Below are 15,995 nucleotides of genomic sequence, written 5' to 3' on the forward strand. Positions count from 1 at the left end.
CCGTATAATAGTGTGGAGACACAGTAGACTGCCACCTTGGTACGTAGGCTGAGGTCTTTGTTCACACACACCCTCTTACATAGTCTACCAAAGGAGACTGAGGCAGACCTTATTAGCTTTTGAACATCATTGTCCATGCTGCAGTTTTCGGAGAGGATGCTTCCAAGATATTTGAAGTCTGGGAGTACTGCTAGGGGCTTGTCATCCATCTTAAAGACAGGTGATGGTGGCCGAGTTGGCGGAGGGGAGTTCCACTGGCAGTGTACTTCCGTCTTCACAGTGTTCAGAGTGAGAGCCAGTCTACTATAGGCCTTCACAGCAGCTGTTAGCGTCGCCTGCAGAGCCTCTGATGTATGTGCCACCAAGGCACAATCCTCAGCAAACTGTAATTCCACAATGTTCACAGTTTTTACCTTGGTAGCCGCCTGCAGCCTTCTGATGTTAAATATGCTTCCATCTAACCTGTAATCCACCGGCACACCACTGCTTCCCTCAACTTCTTTGTGCAGTAGCCAGGTAACACTCATGAGGAAGATGTTGAATAGTACAGGTGCAAGTACACAGCCCTGCCTGACACATGTGCATACCTTGAAAGGCCTAGACTCCTGTCCTCCTGTTGTTACCTGAGCCATCATCCGGAAACTTTGCAGGATGTTTACAAAGCAAGTCTCTATTGACCGTATCAAAGGCCTTTGTTAGGTCCACAAAGGCCATGTATAGATCTTGATGTTGCTCCCTACACTTCTCTTGTAGCTGGCGTGTTGTGAAAATCATGTCCACAGTGCTGCCATTTTTCCTGAAGCCACATTGAGACTCAGGCAATAGGTGTTCTGTTATGCTCTGTGTGAGTCTTGACAGCATCACTTTGGCAAGAACTTTGCTGGCAGCAGACAGGAGGGATATTCCTCTTCTATTGCCACAGACAGACTTCTCACCCTTCCCTTTACATGGTTACAACATTTGCATCCCGCCATTGTTGGGGGACTGCTCAGCGCTTCCATATATCAGCAATGTAGTGGAAAATTGCTCTGTTTAAGGATCTCTGCAGGGATGCCATCCGGGCCAGGGGTCCTGTTGTTCTTCAGTGACCTAACTGGCCACAGGCCTTGACAATATTCCCTCCAGATTCCTCAGGGACTCTGCCCCCATCATTGCCCCAATCCACACGCACATAATAAACCTCTCAATTTCACAAGGCCAAGTACCAAAAGATTTTAAGATAGCAAGAGTAGCTCCCCTCTTTAAAAAAGGAAGCAAATTGGAACCTGGCAACGACCGACCTGTTTCTATTTCAGTTCCATTTCGAAAGTAATGGAAAAAATAGTTTATGAACAGGTCGATAGTTACCTTGCCCCTAATAAACTCATGTACAAATTCCAATCCGGCTTCAGAACTAACCACTCCACTGACACATGCCTTCTCTATCTGACCGACCACATCAAACATGAGGTGGACGCGGGCAAATACTGCGGCATGGTCATGCTGGACCTTCAGAAGGCCTTTGACACCGTTAACCACGTTATACTGTTGGATAAGCTCAGAGCAATCGGATTTAACAAAACCTCATCAAGCTGGATGAAATCTTACTTGGAGGGGAGGGAACAGGTGGTAGAGGTGAACGGCACTGTGTGTCCCCCCCCCTCTCAGTGAGCTGTGGAGTCCCCCAAGGCAGTATATTGGGGCCTTTACTGTTCCTAATATACATAAACGACTTGTCATCGGCATGCGACTGAATTGTTCTTGTTTGCGGATGACTCGGCCTTGCTGGTATCAGACAGGGACAAGTCACAGGTGGAGAAAATCCTAAGTGCTGAACTCTGTAGAACTTGCACCTGGCTCGCTGACCACAAGCTATTCATACACTTGGGTAAAACGGAATCCATCCTGTTTGGGTCCCACATCAACCTTAAGAAAGTCAATGACTTCACTATAAAAGTGGGTGACATTGTTATCTCCAGGAAAGATGAGGTCACCTACCTAGGTTCCATTCTAGAGGCTAATCTTTCCTGTGATAAAATGGCAACCAAGGTAATCAAAAAGGTCAACCAACGAACAAGATTTCTCTATAGAATCTCCTCTCTGGTCAACAAAAGCACCATGAGGATTCTGGCGGGAACTCTCGTTCAACCCTTTTTCGATTACGCATGCACCTCCTGGTACCCTAGCACCTCCAAAACCCTCAAATCTAGACTCCAAACATCCCAGAACAAGCTAGTCAGGTTACTTTTAGACCTCCACCCCAGATCCCACCTCACTCCAACCCACTTCTCCAAAGTGGGCTGGCTCAGGGTGGAGGACAGAGTAAAACAACTTGCACTGAGCCTAGTCTATAAAATCCGCTACACCTCCCTGATACCGAAGTACATGTCAAACTACTTCCTTAACGTAAATGACCGCCATAACCACCACACCAGGGGGAGCTCCACTAACCACGTTAAACCCAGATTCCGATTTAACAAAGGTCTTAACTCATTCTCTTTCTATGCCACATCAATGTGGAATGCGCTCCCAACAGGTATAAAAGAAAGGGCATCTCTATCCTCCTTCAAAACCGCAATAAAAGTACACCTCCAGGCAGCTACAACCCTAAACTAACACCCTCCCCGGATTGTTAATAATCAAATGTAAACAATCAAATGCAGATACTTTTTCTTATGCCTTCTGATCTCTCTCTCCCCCTCTCTCTCTCTCTCTCCCTCTCTCTCTCTCTCTCTCTCTCTCTCTCTCTCTCTCTCTCTCTCTCTCTCTCTCTCTCTCTTTCTCTCTCTCTCTCTCTCTCTCTCTCTCTCTCTCTTCTCTCTCTCTCTCTCTCTCTCTCTCTCTCTCTCTCAATTCAATTCAATTCAATTCAAAGGGCTTTATTGACATGGGAAACAAACGTTTACATTGCCAAAGCCAGCATTAAAACAATCATCAAAACAATTAAAATGTATCAAACTTAAGCACCTATTGAAATTAAAAGTATGTACAATTAAAATATAGGTCTACTATACTAAAGATGTGTGTGAACAGAGCTGTGTCACATTACAGCTTTAAAAATGTTAAGACTAATTTAAAATATAAGATTATAATAATAAAAAGTAATAAAATAAGGTAAACTATAGAGTTGTGCAAACATTTAAATAAAGATGCATATGTATACATTCAAGTAAGGATCAAAACAATTAAAATGTATCAAACTTAAGCACCTATTGAAATTGAAATTAAAACTATGTACAATTAAAATATAGGTCTACTATACTAAAGAGCTGTGTGAACAGAGCTGTGTCACATTGCAACTTTAAAAATGTTAAGACTAATTAAAATATAACATTATAGTAATAAAATAAGATAAACTATAGAGTTGTGCAAAACGTTTAAATAAAGATGCATATATGTATACATTCAAGTAAAGATGGCTTAAAAATAGCAGCAGTTTTCCAAGTGTATTTGAACGTATATGCTCTGTTTGTGGGTAGATCTATGTACAGATGTCCGTATAGTACAAATAGTGCAGGAATAGTCTTTATGGTGGTTGTATTCCATTGGATGTCCTTTTCTTGTCGCAACGGCTCACGAATCTTGCTGCTGTGTTTGCACATTGCTTTACTTCCCCCAGTAGGTATGGGAGTTTGTCGTTAATTGTCATGTTTTCAAACTCTCTTTGGGTATTTGCCATTTGTGGGAAGTATATGTCTCTGATGTCTTGGTACAGTGGGCAGGTTGTTAGGAAGTGCAGTTCAGTTTCTACCGCACCCTGTGTGCATTGGTTGCACAGTCTGTCTTCTCTTGGGAGCCAGGTCTGCCTATGGCGGCCTTTCTCGATGGCTAGGCTGTGCTCACTGAGTCTGTACATAGTCAAGGATCTCCTTAGTTTGGATCGGTCACAGTGCTCAGGTATTCTGCCAATGTGTATTCTCTGTGTAGGGCCAAATAGCATTCCAATTTGCTCTGGTTTTGGGTTGATTCTTTCCAATGTGTCAGATAGTTTTCTTTTTGTTTTCTTATAATTTGGTTTAGTCCAGTGTGGTTTCTGTCTGGTGGTTTTGCTTGTGTTTGTGAGCAGAGTCCCTGAACCAGCTGCTGAGCGGGCATCTCTCTAGGGTCTCTCTGTAGGTGAGGGCTTTGTTATGGAGCGTGTCTGGGTCACTTTCTTTTAAGTGGTTATAAAATTTGACTGCTCTCTTTTGGATCTTGATTATTAGTGGGTATCTTCCTAATTCCTAATTAATGTCCTCTTTAAAAACGCCATCTCCTCACTACCACCTCTAAACCCATGTCATGCTGATGATCTTGTAAGCAACTTTAATTCCAAAATTGTGAATATCATAGATATCATTGCACCTGTTACAGTTAAAACGATTTCTGGCAAGCAAAAGGCACCCTGGAGAAAATCTGCTGCTGTAACAGCCAGAGAAGAGAGTGCAGGAAGGCTGAACGAATCTGGCGGAATACAAAACTTCATATTCACCATGACATCTATAAAGAGAGCCTCCAGGCCTACAATTTAGTCTTAAAAAGTGCTAGAGAAACATTCTTCTCCAATATCATAAACAGCAACACAAATAAGGCCAAAACCCTATTCACAATCGTTGACAGACTGACTAAACCCCCAACACAAATACCAGCCGAACTCCATTCCACGCAGAAATGCAATGACTTTGCATTCTTTTATACTGATAAAATTGAAGGCATCAGACGCACCATCAATATCTCAAGTAAAAAAGTTGGATCACCACCCCATTTAGGCAAAAGTAACACAGCAATGATGGCAAGCTTTAATGCCATAGACTCTAAAACTCTAGTGGAAACGGAAACGGTGACAGCTCTAAAGTCATCCACCTGCTGCCTTGATTGTTTTACCTACCAACTTCTTTAAGAATGTTTTGACTGCCTATCAACAGACATCTTGCAAATAGTTAATAATTCTATTAAATCGGGCAATTTCCCGAAGGCTTTCAAAACTGCAGTCATTAAACCTCTTCTAAAAAAGCAGAGCCTAGATGCCTCTGTTATCAACAACTACAGACCAATTTCAAATCTACCATCATAAGTAAAATAATTGAGAAAGTTGTCCCCAACAACTAAATCACTTCTTGGCTTCTACTGGCTGCCACAACAACTTCCAGTCAGGATTTCGACCTCTTCATAGCACAGAGACGGCCCTTCTTAAAGTTATAAATGACATCCGTCTAAACACAGACTCTGGCAAAACTTCAGTATTAATGCTTTTGGACCTCAGTGCTGCATTTGACACTGTCGACCACTCAATACTTTTGGACAGGTTGGAAAACTGGGTGGGGATCTCAGGCACAGTTTTAAGCTGGTTCAAGTCATATCTACAAGATAGGAACTATTTTGTTTCCATTGGTGACTTTGTATCAGAACCAACCAACGTAACGTGTGGAGTCCCCCAAGGTTCAATCTTGGGGCCGACTTTATTTAACATCTATATGCTCCCACTAGGACAAATCATGCAAAATAATAACATTGACCATCATTGCTATGCCGATGACACCCAAATCTATGTAGCGCTATCACCAAATGACTATCGCCCCATAGATCTTCTGTGCCAGTGCATTGAGCAAGTCAAACATGGATGTGCCAAAATTTCCTACAACTAAATGAAGATAAAACTGAGATAATTGTTTTGGTGCTAAAAAAGAAAGGTTTAAAGTCATCCAACACCTTAAATCACTGTCCTGAAAACCTCAATAAAGCCAGAAATCTTGGGGTTATTTTAGATTCTGATTTACATTTCGACAGTCACATCAAATCAGTAACAAAATCGGCCTACTATCACCTCAAAAATGTAAAAAGACTTAGAGGGCTCATGTCAGCTCAAGACTTAGAAAAACTTGTACATGCCTTTATTACCAGTAGGCTAGACTATTGTAATGGTCTCCTTGCAGGTCTTCCCAAAAAAACTGTCCAGGCAGCTACAGCTTGTCAGAACGCTGCTGCTAGAGTTTCTAACAAAGACCAAAAAATGTGAGCACATTACACCAATTCTTAAATCCTTACATTGGCTCCCTGTACATCAGAGAATAGATTTCAAAATCTCCTGCTCACATATAAATCACTACATGGTCTAGGGCCCAAGTATATCACTGATATGCTCCCACTATATACGCCCTCTAGATCACTAAGATCTTCTGAGACCAATCTGTTAGCGGTTCCAAGAGTAAACTCAAATCAAGGGAGATCATCATTCAGTCACTATGCAACACATAGCTGGAATAAACTTCCTGAAGATGTCAGACTCTCCCCAACTCTCACTACTTTTAAAACTAGACTGAAGACTTTTATGTTCACCTTAGCTTTCAGCTAAATCTTTTAATCTTTTAACTTTTAACGTCTGCACTGTTTTTATTTTTATTGTCTGCATTTTAATTTTGCTTTTATTTTCTTTCATTTCACTTTGTTGTCTGTGAAGCACTTTGAGTCTGCCTTGTGTATGAAAAGCGCTATACAAATAAAGTTGCCTTGCCTTGCCTTGCCTAATTCTGCTCTGCATGCATTATTTGGTGTTTTCCGTTGGGTGCGGAGAATGGATTTGCAAAATTCTGCATGCAGAGTCTCGATTTGGTGTTTGTCCCATTTTGCAAAATCTTGGTTAGCAAGAGGGCCCCAGACCTCGCAGCCGTACAGGGAAATGGGTTCTATGACGGAGTCTAATATTTTGAGCCAGATTTGAATAGGAATGTCTAGTTGATGTTCCTTTTGATAGCGTAGAAAGCCCTTCTTGCCTTATCTCTCAGGTCGTTCACAGCTTGGTTGAAATTCCCTGTGGCACTGATGTTTAGGCCGAGATAGGTATAGTTTTTTGTGTATTCTAGGGCAGTTGTATCTAGGAGGAATTTGTGTTTGTGGTGATGGAGGCTGGGTCTTTTTTGGAATATCATAACTTTTGTCTTGGTTAGGTTGACTGTCAATGCCCAGGTCTTGGAAAATCTCTCTCTCTCTCTCTCTCTCTGCTCAGTGTCCTCTCGGAAAGACAGAGGCGAGCTAAGTCACTATCTCTCTCTCTCTCTCTCTCTCTCTCTCTCTCTCTCTCTCTCTCTCTCTCTCTCTCTCTCTCTCTCTCCTCTCTCTCTCTCTCTCTCTCTCTCTCTCTCTCTCTCTCTCTCTCTCTCTCTCTCTCTCTCTCTCTCAATTCAATTCAATTCAATTCAAAGGGGCTTTATTGACATGGGAAACAAACGTTTACATTGCCAAAGCCAGCATTAAAACAATCAATCAAAACAATTAAAATGTATCAAACTTAAGCACCTATTGAAATTAAAAGTATGTACAATTAAAATATAGGTCTACTATACTAAAGATGTGTGTGAACAGAGCTGTGTCACATTACAGCTTTAAAAAAAAATGTTAAGACTAATTTAAAATATAAGATTATAATAATAAAAAGTAATAAAATAAGGTAAACTATAGAGTTGTGCAAAACATTTAAATAAAGATGCATATGTATACATTCAAGTAAGGATCAAAACAATTAAAATGTATCAAACTTAAGCACCTATTGAAATTGAAATTAAAACTATGTACAATTAAAATATAGGTCTACTATACTAAAGAGCTGTGTGAACAGAGCTGTGTCACATTGCAACTTTAAAAATGTTGAGACTAATTAAAATATAACATTATAGTAATAAAATAAGATAAACTATAGAGTTGTCTCTCTCTCTCTCTCTCTCTCTCTCTCTCTCTCTCTCTCTCAATGTCCACTACTTGCTGTATATATCCTACCAAGTCAGACCTACACTGTTCCAATATCCATTCCTCTGTTCTCAATTGTTGATGACTGATGATAACAAGCAAACCTACATACATACATTTTGAATTAATTTTATATATATTTGTTTTCATCTCAAACATGTTATGATGGCAAAATGAACATTGATTACTATTTTGCATGCAACGAATGCAGTGAACTGTATTGCATTCTAAAAATTTAAAACTGTTGTTGTCGTTTAGTGGTTTGTCTTTTTATATTGTGTATGTATTGTTGGCAGGTTGAAAACAGTTCAGCGGATTTGCGTGGAGAAACCAACGTTTAAACGGCACCGTATAATACTCATCAAAAACGCACAAGAGACAAGAACTTCGTTTATGCGGTCACACCACACAGCACATAGGGCTGTGAGCGCACCTGTTTTTATTAGCACACACAAATTGGCACAATCAACCACGGACGTATTTCAGCTGTGCGTGTCAGCCTTCAATAATGAAAACAGGCGTTTAGGAAATTAAAGACAATTAGGCCAAACGCAAAAATTGAGGGCACATCTTAACATGTATAATTAAACCTTAATTAAGCAAAAATATGATTTATTTGATTACTCGATTAATCGATCGGGATATCCGATAGAATACTCGATTACTAAAATATTTGATAGCTGCAGCAGTCCACCAGTCATTTTTCAGTTTTCGTAGGACAGACTGTACCTCCTTTCTTGATATTCTCAAGTGCTGCTTTAGCCTGACAGATGTAGGGTTGTTCAGGGCTCCGTTATGGGCCTTGTGTATGGTGTCCAGTATGGTTCTGATGGATTCTGAATTTTCGTCGAACCTGTCCTGATGCCTCCTACGACGGTAGCCAATAGACTCTGCTGCGGCCTCATAAAGCTTTGAGCTAAGGCAGGTCCAGTTGTCATCAACACTGCCTTCAGGGCTCAGGAAGGGGTCGATTTTCTGCAGCTTCCCTGCAATAGAGGATCGAAGGCTGTTCCGGGCCATGTCTGCTTCAAGCCGGGCACAGTCCAACTAATTCTTGACAGTTTTTTGGAGACGAACAGGGGGGCAAACTGTCGCTCGCAACTTGAAGATAATCATGCGGTGGTCTGTCCAGCAGTCAGCACCTCGCATTGCACGGGTGATGTGCACGTCCTTGGTGTCCTTGCGTCCCACGATGACGTAATCCAGCAGATGCCATTGCTTGTATTGTGGGTGCATCCAGGAAGCCTTGTGTTTATTTTTCTGTTGGAAGATTGTGTTGGTGATTGTCAGGTCATGCTCAGCACAGAGAATGAGTAGCCTCATTCCATTGCTGGTAACCTTCCCGATACCATGCTTCCCGCCTCAACGGTGGACCAGGCGGAAGATGGCGGCAGCGGAATGCACCACAACGGCTGGGAAGGCGGATGAAGGCTGCAGCAAAGACGGGTCCCCAGTCGTCTTGGTCTCCATGCCACTGGACCCTGGCCCGCTCAATGCCAAGGACTGTGTGGTGGCTGACCGTGCACCAGTCTCCCCACATTAAAAGATTCCACGCACAGGCGTCCTCCATATAGGGAATCCACCCTAACATCCCGGATGGAGGACAGTCATACTCGTTTCGAGTGACCGCCGACGACGACCATGCTTCCCAATCACTCCTTTCCATATGAGGTGTTTTTTTCCCACCCTGGCAATAAAATGTGGCATTTTGTCACTGCTAGGGATGCGCTGTAGGGCCTCATCTAGTTCCTGGTAGAAGTGGTCCTTTGCCTCATTCTTGAATGGTAGACTTGGCGCATGGGCACTGAGAAGAGTTGCATAGCGGAGTTTTGCCAGGGGGATACGGATAGACGATGATGAGTCTTTCACTTATGCCGGTAGGTGTTTCAGTGAAAACTGGGTAGCAGGCTGTTTTTTAATGCCAAACCAACACCATGGTGATGCGGACCTTCTGTAGGGTAACCCTTCTAAAAAAAGGTATAACCCTGGCCTTCTTCCATAAGGAATCCCTCATCCAGAAGTCTGGTCTCACTCAAGGCGGTGATGTCAATTCCATAACATCTGAGCTCAGCAGCAACAAGCGCAGTTCTTCTTTGCGGCCTGTCAGGGTTGTTGTCCAGAAGGGTTCTGATGTTCCACGTAGCCAATTTCAAGGGAACTTGTTTATTTTTTGTTTTTCGACCGCCCTTACCGGAATGTCCCGGTAAGTGCGGTTTCCTACCCGGGTTGTGAAGAGTGGGCAATGTTTAGGCCACCTTTTCTAGGCCTTCCCCCAACTTTGGGGTGAGCCGTGTGGCTCCTAAATAGGGATGCTCAGTCATACAGGGGTCTGCCGAAATCAGCTGCCACTCAAATCCCACCAGATCTATCTAGAGGCTCCCAGTTCATTCTAACTTGCCCCCGTTATCCGACATCCTGACGCCGCCAGACTTTGTACTTCAGAATCCATTGCTGTTCTGGATCCACCAAGGTCAGAAGCAGAGACCTGTGCGGTGATACGTTTTAAGTGGCTTTGGGGGTGCACAGTTCCCAGCCGCACTATCTTCGCCACAAAGAGATGGAGCCTAGTGGCAAGGGGGAAACCCAGGATAACAAGCACCTCTTCATAGCTGCAGGAGACCGCCGGAACACTCAGTCTGTCGTGGCCCGCCTAAGTGTGCCTCCATCACTGTGTTTTTCTCTCAGGGTGTGCTCTTCTAGCCCTTGTCTTCCTGAACTTACCCGCAAGGCAGCGGGTCGATCCCCTACCTTTTAGCCTGAAGTCACGAGACTCCAGTTACCATGTGCTGCCACGAGGAGGCAAGGTGAGGGGTTTTGGTGAAGATGAGGCTATGTACTGACCTCGGAAGGCTTACACACTCAACTTCCTTTACCCAGCTGGGTCAGCCAGCGGCAGGAGCTATGCATCACATGCAACGTCTCTCTAGCATGCTGCACTCGACGCATCACTACACCCTGAGAGCCAGGCCCGCTACACACATACATACATACATATATACATATATACATACATAAATACTTACATACAGTACATACATACACACATACATACATAAATACATATGTGGGGGACATACTTATATACACACGTACACACATACATACATACATATATACATACATACACACACACATACATACATACATATATATACATACATACATATATACATACATATATACATACGTACATACTTACATATGTATACATACCTACATACTTACATATATACATACATACATACTTACATATGCTTAAGGTTGTCCATCGTATCCGATGACGACAATCCATCTCTATGTTTTGTGAGTCCTCATGTGGCTGAATAGTCCACTCCGTGATCCACATGATCTGCCGCAAACAGAGCAGGTGAAGGCACTGACTGGGGGTGCAGGTGTGGCAATGGCTTCATGCCTTCTTTGACGTTCCCTGGCTCGTTGACCACTGCGGTCCTCCTCAAGCTTATGAACTCCTTGTTGGAGGAGCTGCCGCCAGGTGGAACGTTGGGCTGCAGTGTCCTCCAGCTGGGTCGGGTTCAGGCCGCATTTCTTCATGACAGTCTTCATTTGATCTTTATAATGCTTTTTTGGGCCTCCTGCCAAGCGGTGACCAAGATGAAGCTGACCATAAAGCACCTTGCGTGGTAAGCGTTCTTCTGGCATCCTGATAACGTGGCCTAGCCAGCGAAGTTGGTGCTGGGTGACTGTAGCCTCCACACTGGTGCAGTTGGTCTTGCAGAGTACTTCAGTGTGGGGGACTTTGTCCTTCCAGGATATCCCCAGGATGCATTGTAAGCGCCTGATGTGGAAGGCCTCCAGCATCCTGAGGTGGCAGCTGTACAGGGTCCACGCTTCACAGCTGTAGAGGAGTGTCGTCATGACCACAGCTAAATAGACCGCTACCTTGGTATGTAGCTTAAGGTCTTTGTTCTAGAAGACCCTTCCCCTGAGTCTGCCAAAAGATGCTGATGCCTGCTTGATCCGGTTTTGAACCTCCCTGTCGATAATGCAATCGTCAGAGAGAAAGCTGCCAAGGTATTTGAAAGAGTCCACTACTGCTAGTGGTTTATTGTCGATGGTGAAGGTTGGTGGATGAGGTGGAGGAGTGGATGCCCACTGGCATATTACCTCGGTTTTTGCCACGTTGACAGAGAGGCCCAGTCTGCCATAAGCACTTGCAGCGGCTGAGAGGGTAGCTTGCAGCGCTTCCGGTGTGTGGGCCACAACTGTGCAGTCATCGGCGTATTGGAGTTCGATGACTTGCACTGGTGTGACTTTTGTGACTGCTTGGAGCCTCCGGATGTTAAACAGGTTCCCGTCAAGTCGGAAGTCAACGGTAACGCCACTGCCCTTTTGATCCTCTCATGAAGCAGCAGTGTCACACACAGGAGGAAGATATTAAACAAGACTGGAGCAAGAACACATCCCTGGCGTACACCGGTGCACACCTTAAAGGGTTCTGATTCCTGGCGGCCAATAGTCACACGTGACATCATCCCTTCATGGAATTGCCTTAGGATGTTGACAAACTTCTGTGGGCAGCCGAACTTCAGGAGGATATTCCAGAGAAGCTCCCTGTTGACGGTGTCAAAAGCCTTCGACAGATCAATGAAAGCAACAAAGAGTTCCTGGTGCTGCTCCCTACACTTCTCCTGAAGCTGCCGTGTTGTGAACACCATGTCCACAGTGCTCCTGTTCTTCCTGAAACCACATTGTGACTCCGGCAACAGGTCTTCCGTGATGTTGTTCACCAGCCTGTGTAGCATGACTTTAGCCAGGACTTTACCAGCAACAGCCAGAAGTGAAATGCCACGACTGTTGCCACAGAGGGACTTGTCCCCCTTGCCTTTGTAGATGGTGATAATATTGGCATCTCTCCACTGCTGAGGGACAGTTTCATGCTTCCACACTTTGCTGATGACAGAAAAAAGCGCACGGATGGAAAGGTAGCCTCCTTGCTTGAAGATCTCTGCAGGGATGCTGTCAGGACCAGGGGTCTTGTTGTCTTTCAGAGACCTTATTGCACTCTTAACCTCTCCAAAGGTTGGTGGAAGGTCAAGGTCTTGGATGGTTGGGTAGTCAGGTAGTTCCTCCAGAACTGAGGGGTCTGTTGGGGCGGGCTAATTTAGCAGAGTTTCAAAATGTTCTGCCAATCTTTTGGTGATGAGCTTCTGGTCTTCTATGAGGGTTGTACCATCGTTAGACTTCAGCGGGGAGACAGCGCAGTTTCTTGGGCCATAGATGGTTTTCATTGCATCGTAAAAGTTGTGCATATCATTTTTGTTGGCATGAGATTGTATTTCAGCTGCCTTTGATATCCACCACTCATTCTTCAGGGCACGCAATTTTGACTGCACATCCCTTCTGGATGTTTGCCATTGCTGTCGGAGCACAGCTGAAGTGGGGTTGTTGAGTACAGCATTGTGTGCTGTGTGCATGTGTTTGAGCATGGTGGTTATTGTGGCTGTGTTGTCATCAAACCAGTCCTAATGCTTTCTGCGCTTATAGCCAATGGATTGGGATGCTGCCTCATAGAGCCTGGAGCTGATAGAGGTCCATTTGTCGTCAATGGAGTCATCACTCTCCAGAATATGCTCAATGTCTTCCAGGTTTTTGGCCAGAGAGAGACGGAGATTGTCCCGAGCCATTGGATCTGCTAGCTGGGTACAGTAAAGCCTCTTTTTCCCTGACTTTTGAAGACGGATAGTAGGGCGTACTTGCACCCGGAGCCTGGTTATGATGAGCCTGTGGTCGGTCCAACACTCAGCTCCTCTCATTGCACGAGTTAGTGATACGTCTTTTATGTCTGAGCGTCTCACAATGGTGTAATCAATCAGGTGCCAATGTTTGGAGCGTGGGTGCATCCAGGATGTTTTGTGCTTATTTTTTAGTTGGAAGATGGTGTTTGTGATGGTCAAGTCATGCTCAGCACAGAGGCTTGGCAGCCGTAGGCCGTTAGCATTGGCTTGTCCAATGCCATGCTTGCCAATAACACCACTCCACACCTTGTTGTCCTTCCCCACTCTGGCATTGAAATCGCCCAACAAAAAGATCTTGTCCTCCTTAGGTGTGCGACGGAGGGCCTCATCTAATGCCTGGTAGAAGCGGTCTTTAACATCTTCCTTTGATGGTAGCGTCGGTGCATTGGCACTAAGAAGGGTGGCATTTCTTTTCTTAGCTAGAGGGATCCTGAGTGACATGAGCCTTTCACTTATGCCAACCGGTGCTTCTGGGAGTTTTGGTAGGAGGCTGTTTTTTATTGCAAGTCCCACACCGTGCTGATGCTCTCCTCCTGGAGGGTATCATTTCCAAAAGAAAGTGTAACCTTGCCCTTCTTACTTCAGGGATCCTTCATCCAGGAGTCTGGTTTCACTAAGTGCAGCAATATCAACATTGTAGCGGTTAAGTTCCGCTGCAATGAGTGCAGTTCTGCGCTGGGGTCTATCAGTGGTAACGCTAGTGTCCAGGAGTGTCCTTATGTTCCATGATGCCAGTTTAAGAGGGATTATTTTCTTTGCTTTATTTCGACCGCGGAGTGGAATTCCCGACAGGTGCGGTAGCCTGTCCAGGATGGTTTTGAGTGGGCAATGTTTGGGCCACCTTTTCTAGGCCTTTCCCCAGTTGGGGTGAGCAGTGCAATCCTTAATAGGGCTGCTCAGGCGTACAGGAGTCTGCTGAGAGCAGCTGCCACTCAATATCAGCTACTAGCGACCATAGATAGCCCTGTACCGCTGGTGTGCAGGGTTCTGACTAGGAGCTTCCGGTGCATTCATACCTGCTCCCGTTATCAGACACCCCATCGCCACCAGATTTGTTTCATTTCTGGTAGCTGGTCTCACCGAGGCAGAGATGAATACCTGCACAGAGGAGCTTGTTTAAAGTGCCACTGGGGGTGCGCATGTCCCAGCAGCACTTCTTCACTGTGAGAGGGTGGGATCCGGTGGCAAGGGGAACCCAGGACGACCGGCACTCTTCCACAGTTGCAGGAGGCTGCCGGAGCTCCAGTTTTTTGGAGGACCGCCTGTCGTGTGCCGCCAACCACGTTGCTTTTCTTTCAGGGTGTGCTCCCCTAGCCTTTGTCTTCCTAGACTTACCCACAAGGCAGCGGGTCTTCGCCGTATCCCTGGCTAGGGGGCAGTCAGGTACTAGGCCTTTGCCAAGGGCCACCTGGGGTAACAGTAGTTAAGGGGTTAACCTCCTAGTGCCCCAAGACCCCCCAAAGAAGAGCCTCCACTGCCGGATGCACTTTAACGTCATGCCCAGGACACATACCTACATATATACATATGTATGTACGTATGTATATGTATGTATACTTACATATATACATACATATACATACATACATACTTACATATATACATACATACATACACACATACATCCTTACATACACACATACATACAGTACATACATACATACATACTTACATAAATACATACATACATACATACATACTTACTTACATATATACATACATACTTACATACATATATACATACATACATACATACATACATTGGCTTGCCAGGTGTGAGATGTGTGCATGTGTGTGCAGGTGTTGTGTTGCCAGGTGTGTGATGTGTGCATGTGTGTGCAGGTGTTGTGTTGCCAGGTGTGTGACGTGTGCAAGTGTTGGATTGCCAGGTGTGTGATGTGCGCAGGTGGGTCCAGGTGTTGTGTTGCCAGGTGTGTGACGTGTGCACGTGTGTGTGACGTGTGCACGTGTGTGCAGACGACCACCTGCTGCTGCTGTGCTCGTCCTTACAGTGGCAGGTGTTTGAGGAGGAGAACCGGGCGGTGGTGCGACTGCTGGCAGGAGAGAATGTGGAGATCAGTCGCAGTTTGGACCCCAGCAGCTGCAAGCAGTTCATACCTGTGGACAACTTCCTGCACTGCAGGTGGGACGCCCACACCCTTTCAAACAGGAGGTCGCCTACAGCCGTGGCATGTGTTGGTGTGGTCCCCCAGGTCCTACCTGGACATGGTGAAGGTGTTTGTGTTCAGCTACTTCTTCTGGCTGGTGCTGTGTCTGATCTTCATCACGGGCACCACGCGCATCAACATCTTCTGTCTGGGCTACCTGGTGGCCTGCTTCTACTTCATGCTCTTCGGCAGCAGCGTGCTCATGCAGCCCGTCAAGTACATCCTGCGCCTGTGGGACTGGCTCATCGCCTACACCTGCTTCGTCATCGCCATGAAGAACGTGGTGTCGGTCAGTACATCATGGTCCAGGCCTCCACGAGTGCTGCCGCTACTGGGGAACTGCGGTTCATAGAAATGTGCTTTTCACTGTGTG

At 45.2% G+C, this 15,995-nt stretch overlaps 1 protein-coding gene across 1 annotated transcript in view; it reads left to right on the top strand.

Annotated features, from left to right (window-relative positions):
- Positions 1-15,995, top strand: part of si:dkey-11f4.7 (piezo-type mechanosensitive ion channel component 2) — a 237,469-nt gene that overhangs the window by 99,202 nt on the left and 122,272 nt on the right. The window contains exons 35-36 of the mRNA XM_062057601.1: positions 15,432-15,597; positions 15,668-15,911. Of these exons, the coding sequence (XP_061913585.1) occupies positions 15,432-15,597; positions 15,668-15,911 (410 nt within the window). The remainder of the gene's footprint in view (positions 1-15,431; positions 15,598-15,667; positions 15,912-15,995) is intronic.

The sequence above is a fragment of the Entelurus aequoreus genome, linkage group LG01 (genome assembly GCF_033978785.1).
Source record: "Entelurus aequoreus isolate RoL-2023_Sb linkage group LG01, RoL_Eaeq_v1.1, whole genome shotgun sequence".
Classification (NCBI taxonomy): Eukaryota; Metazoa; Chordata; class Actinopteri; order Syngnathiformes; family Syngnathidae; genus Entelurus; species Entelurus aequoreus.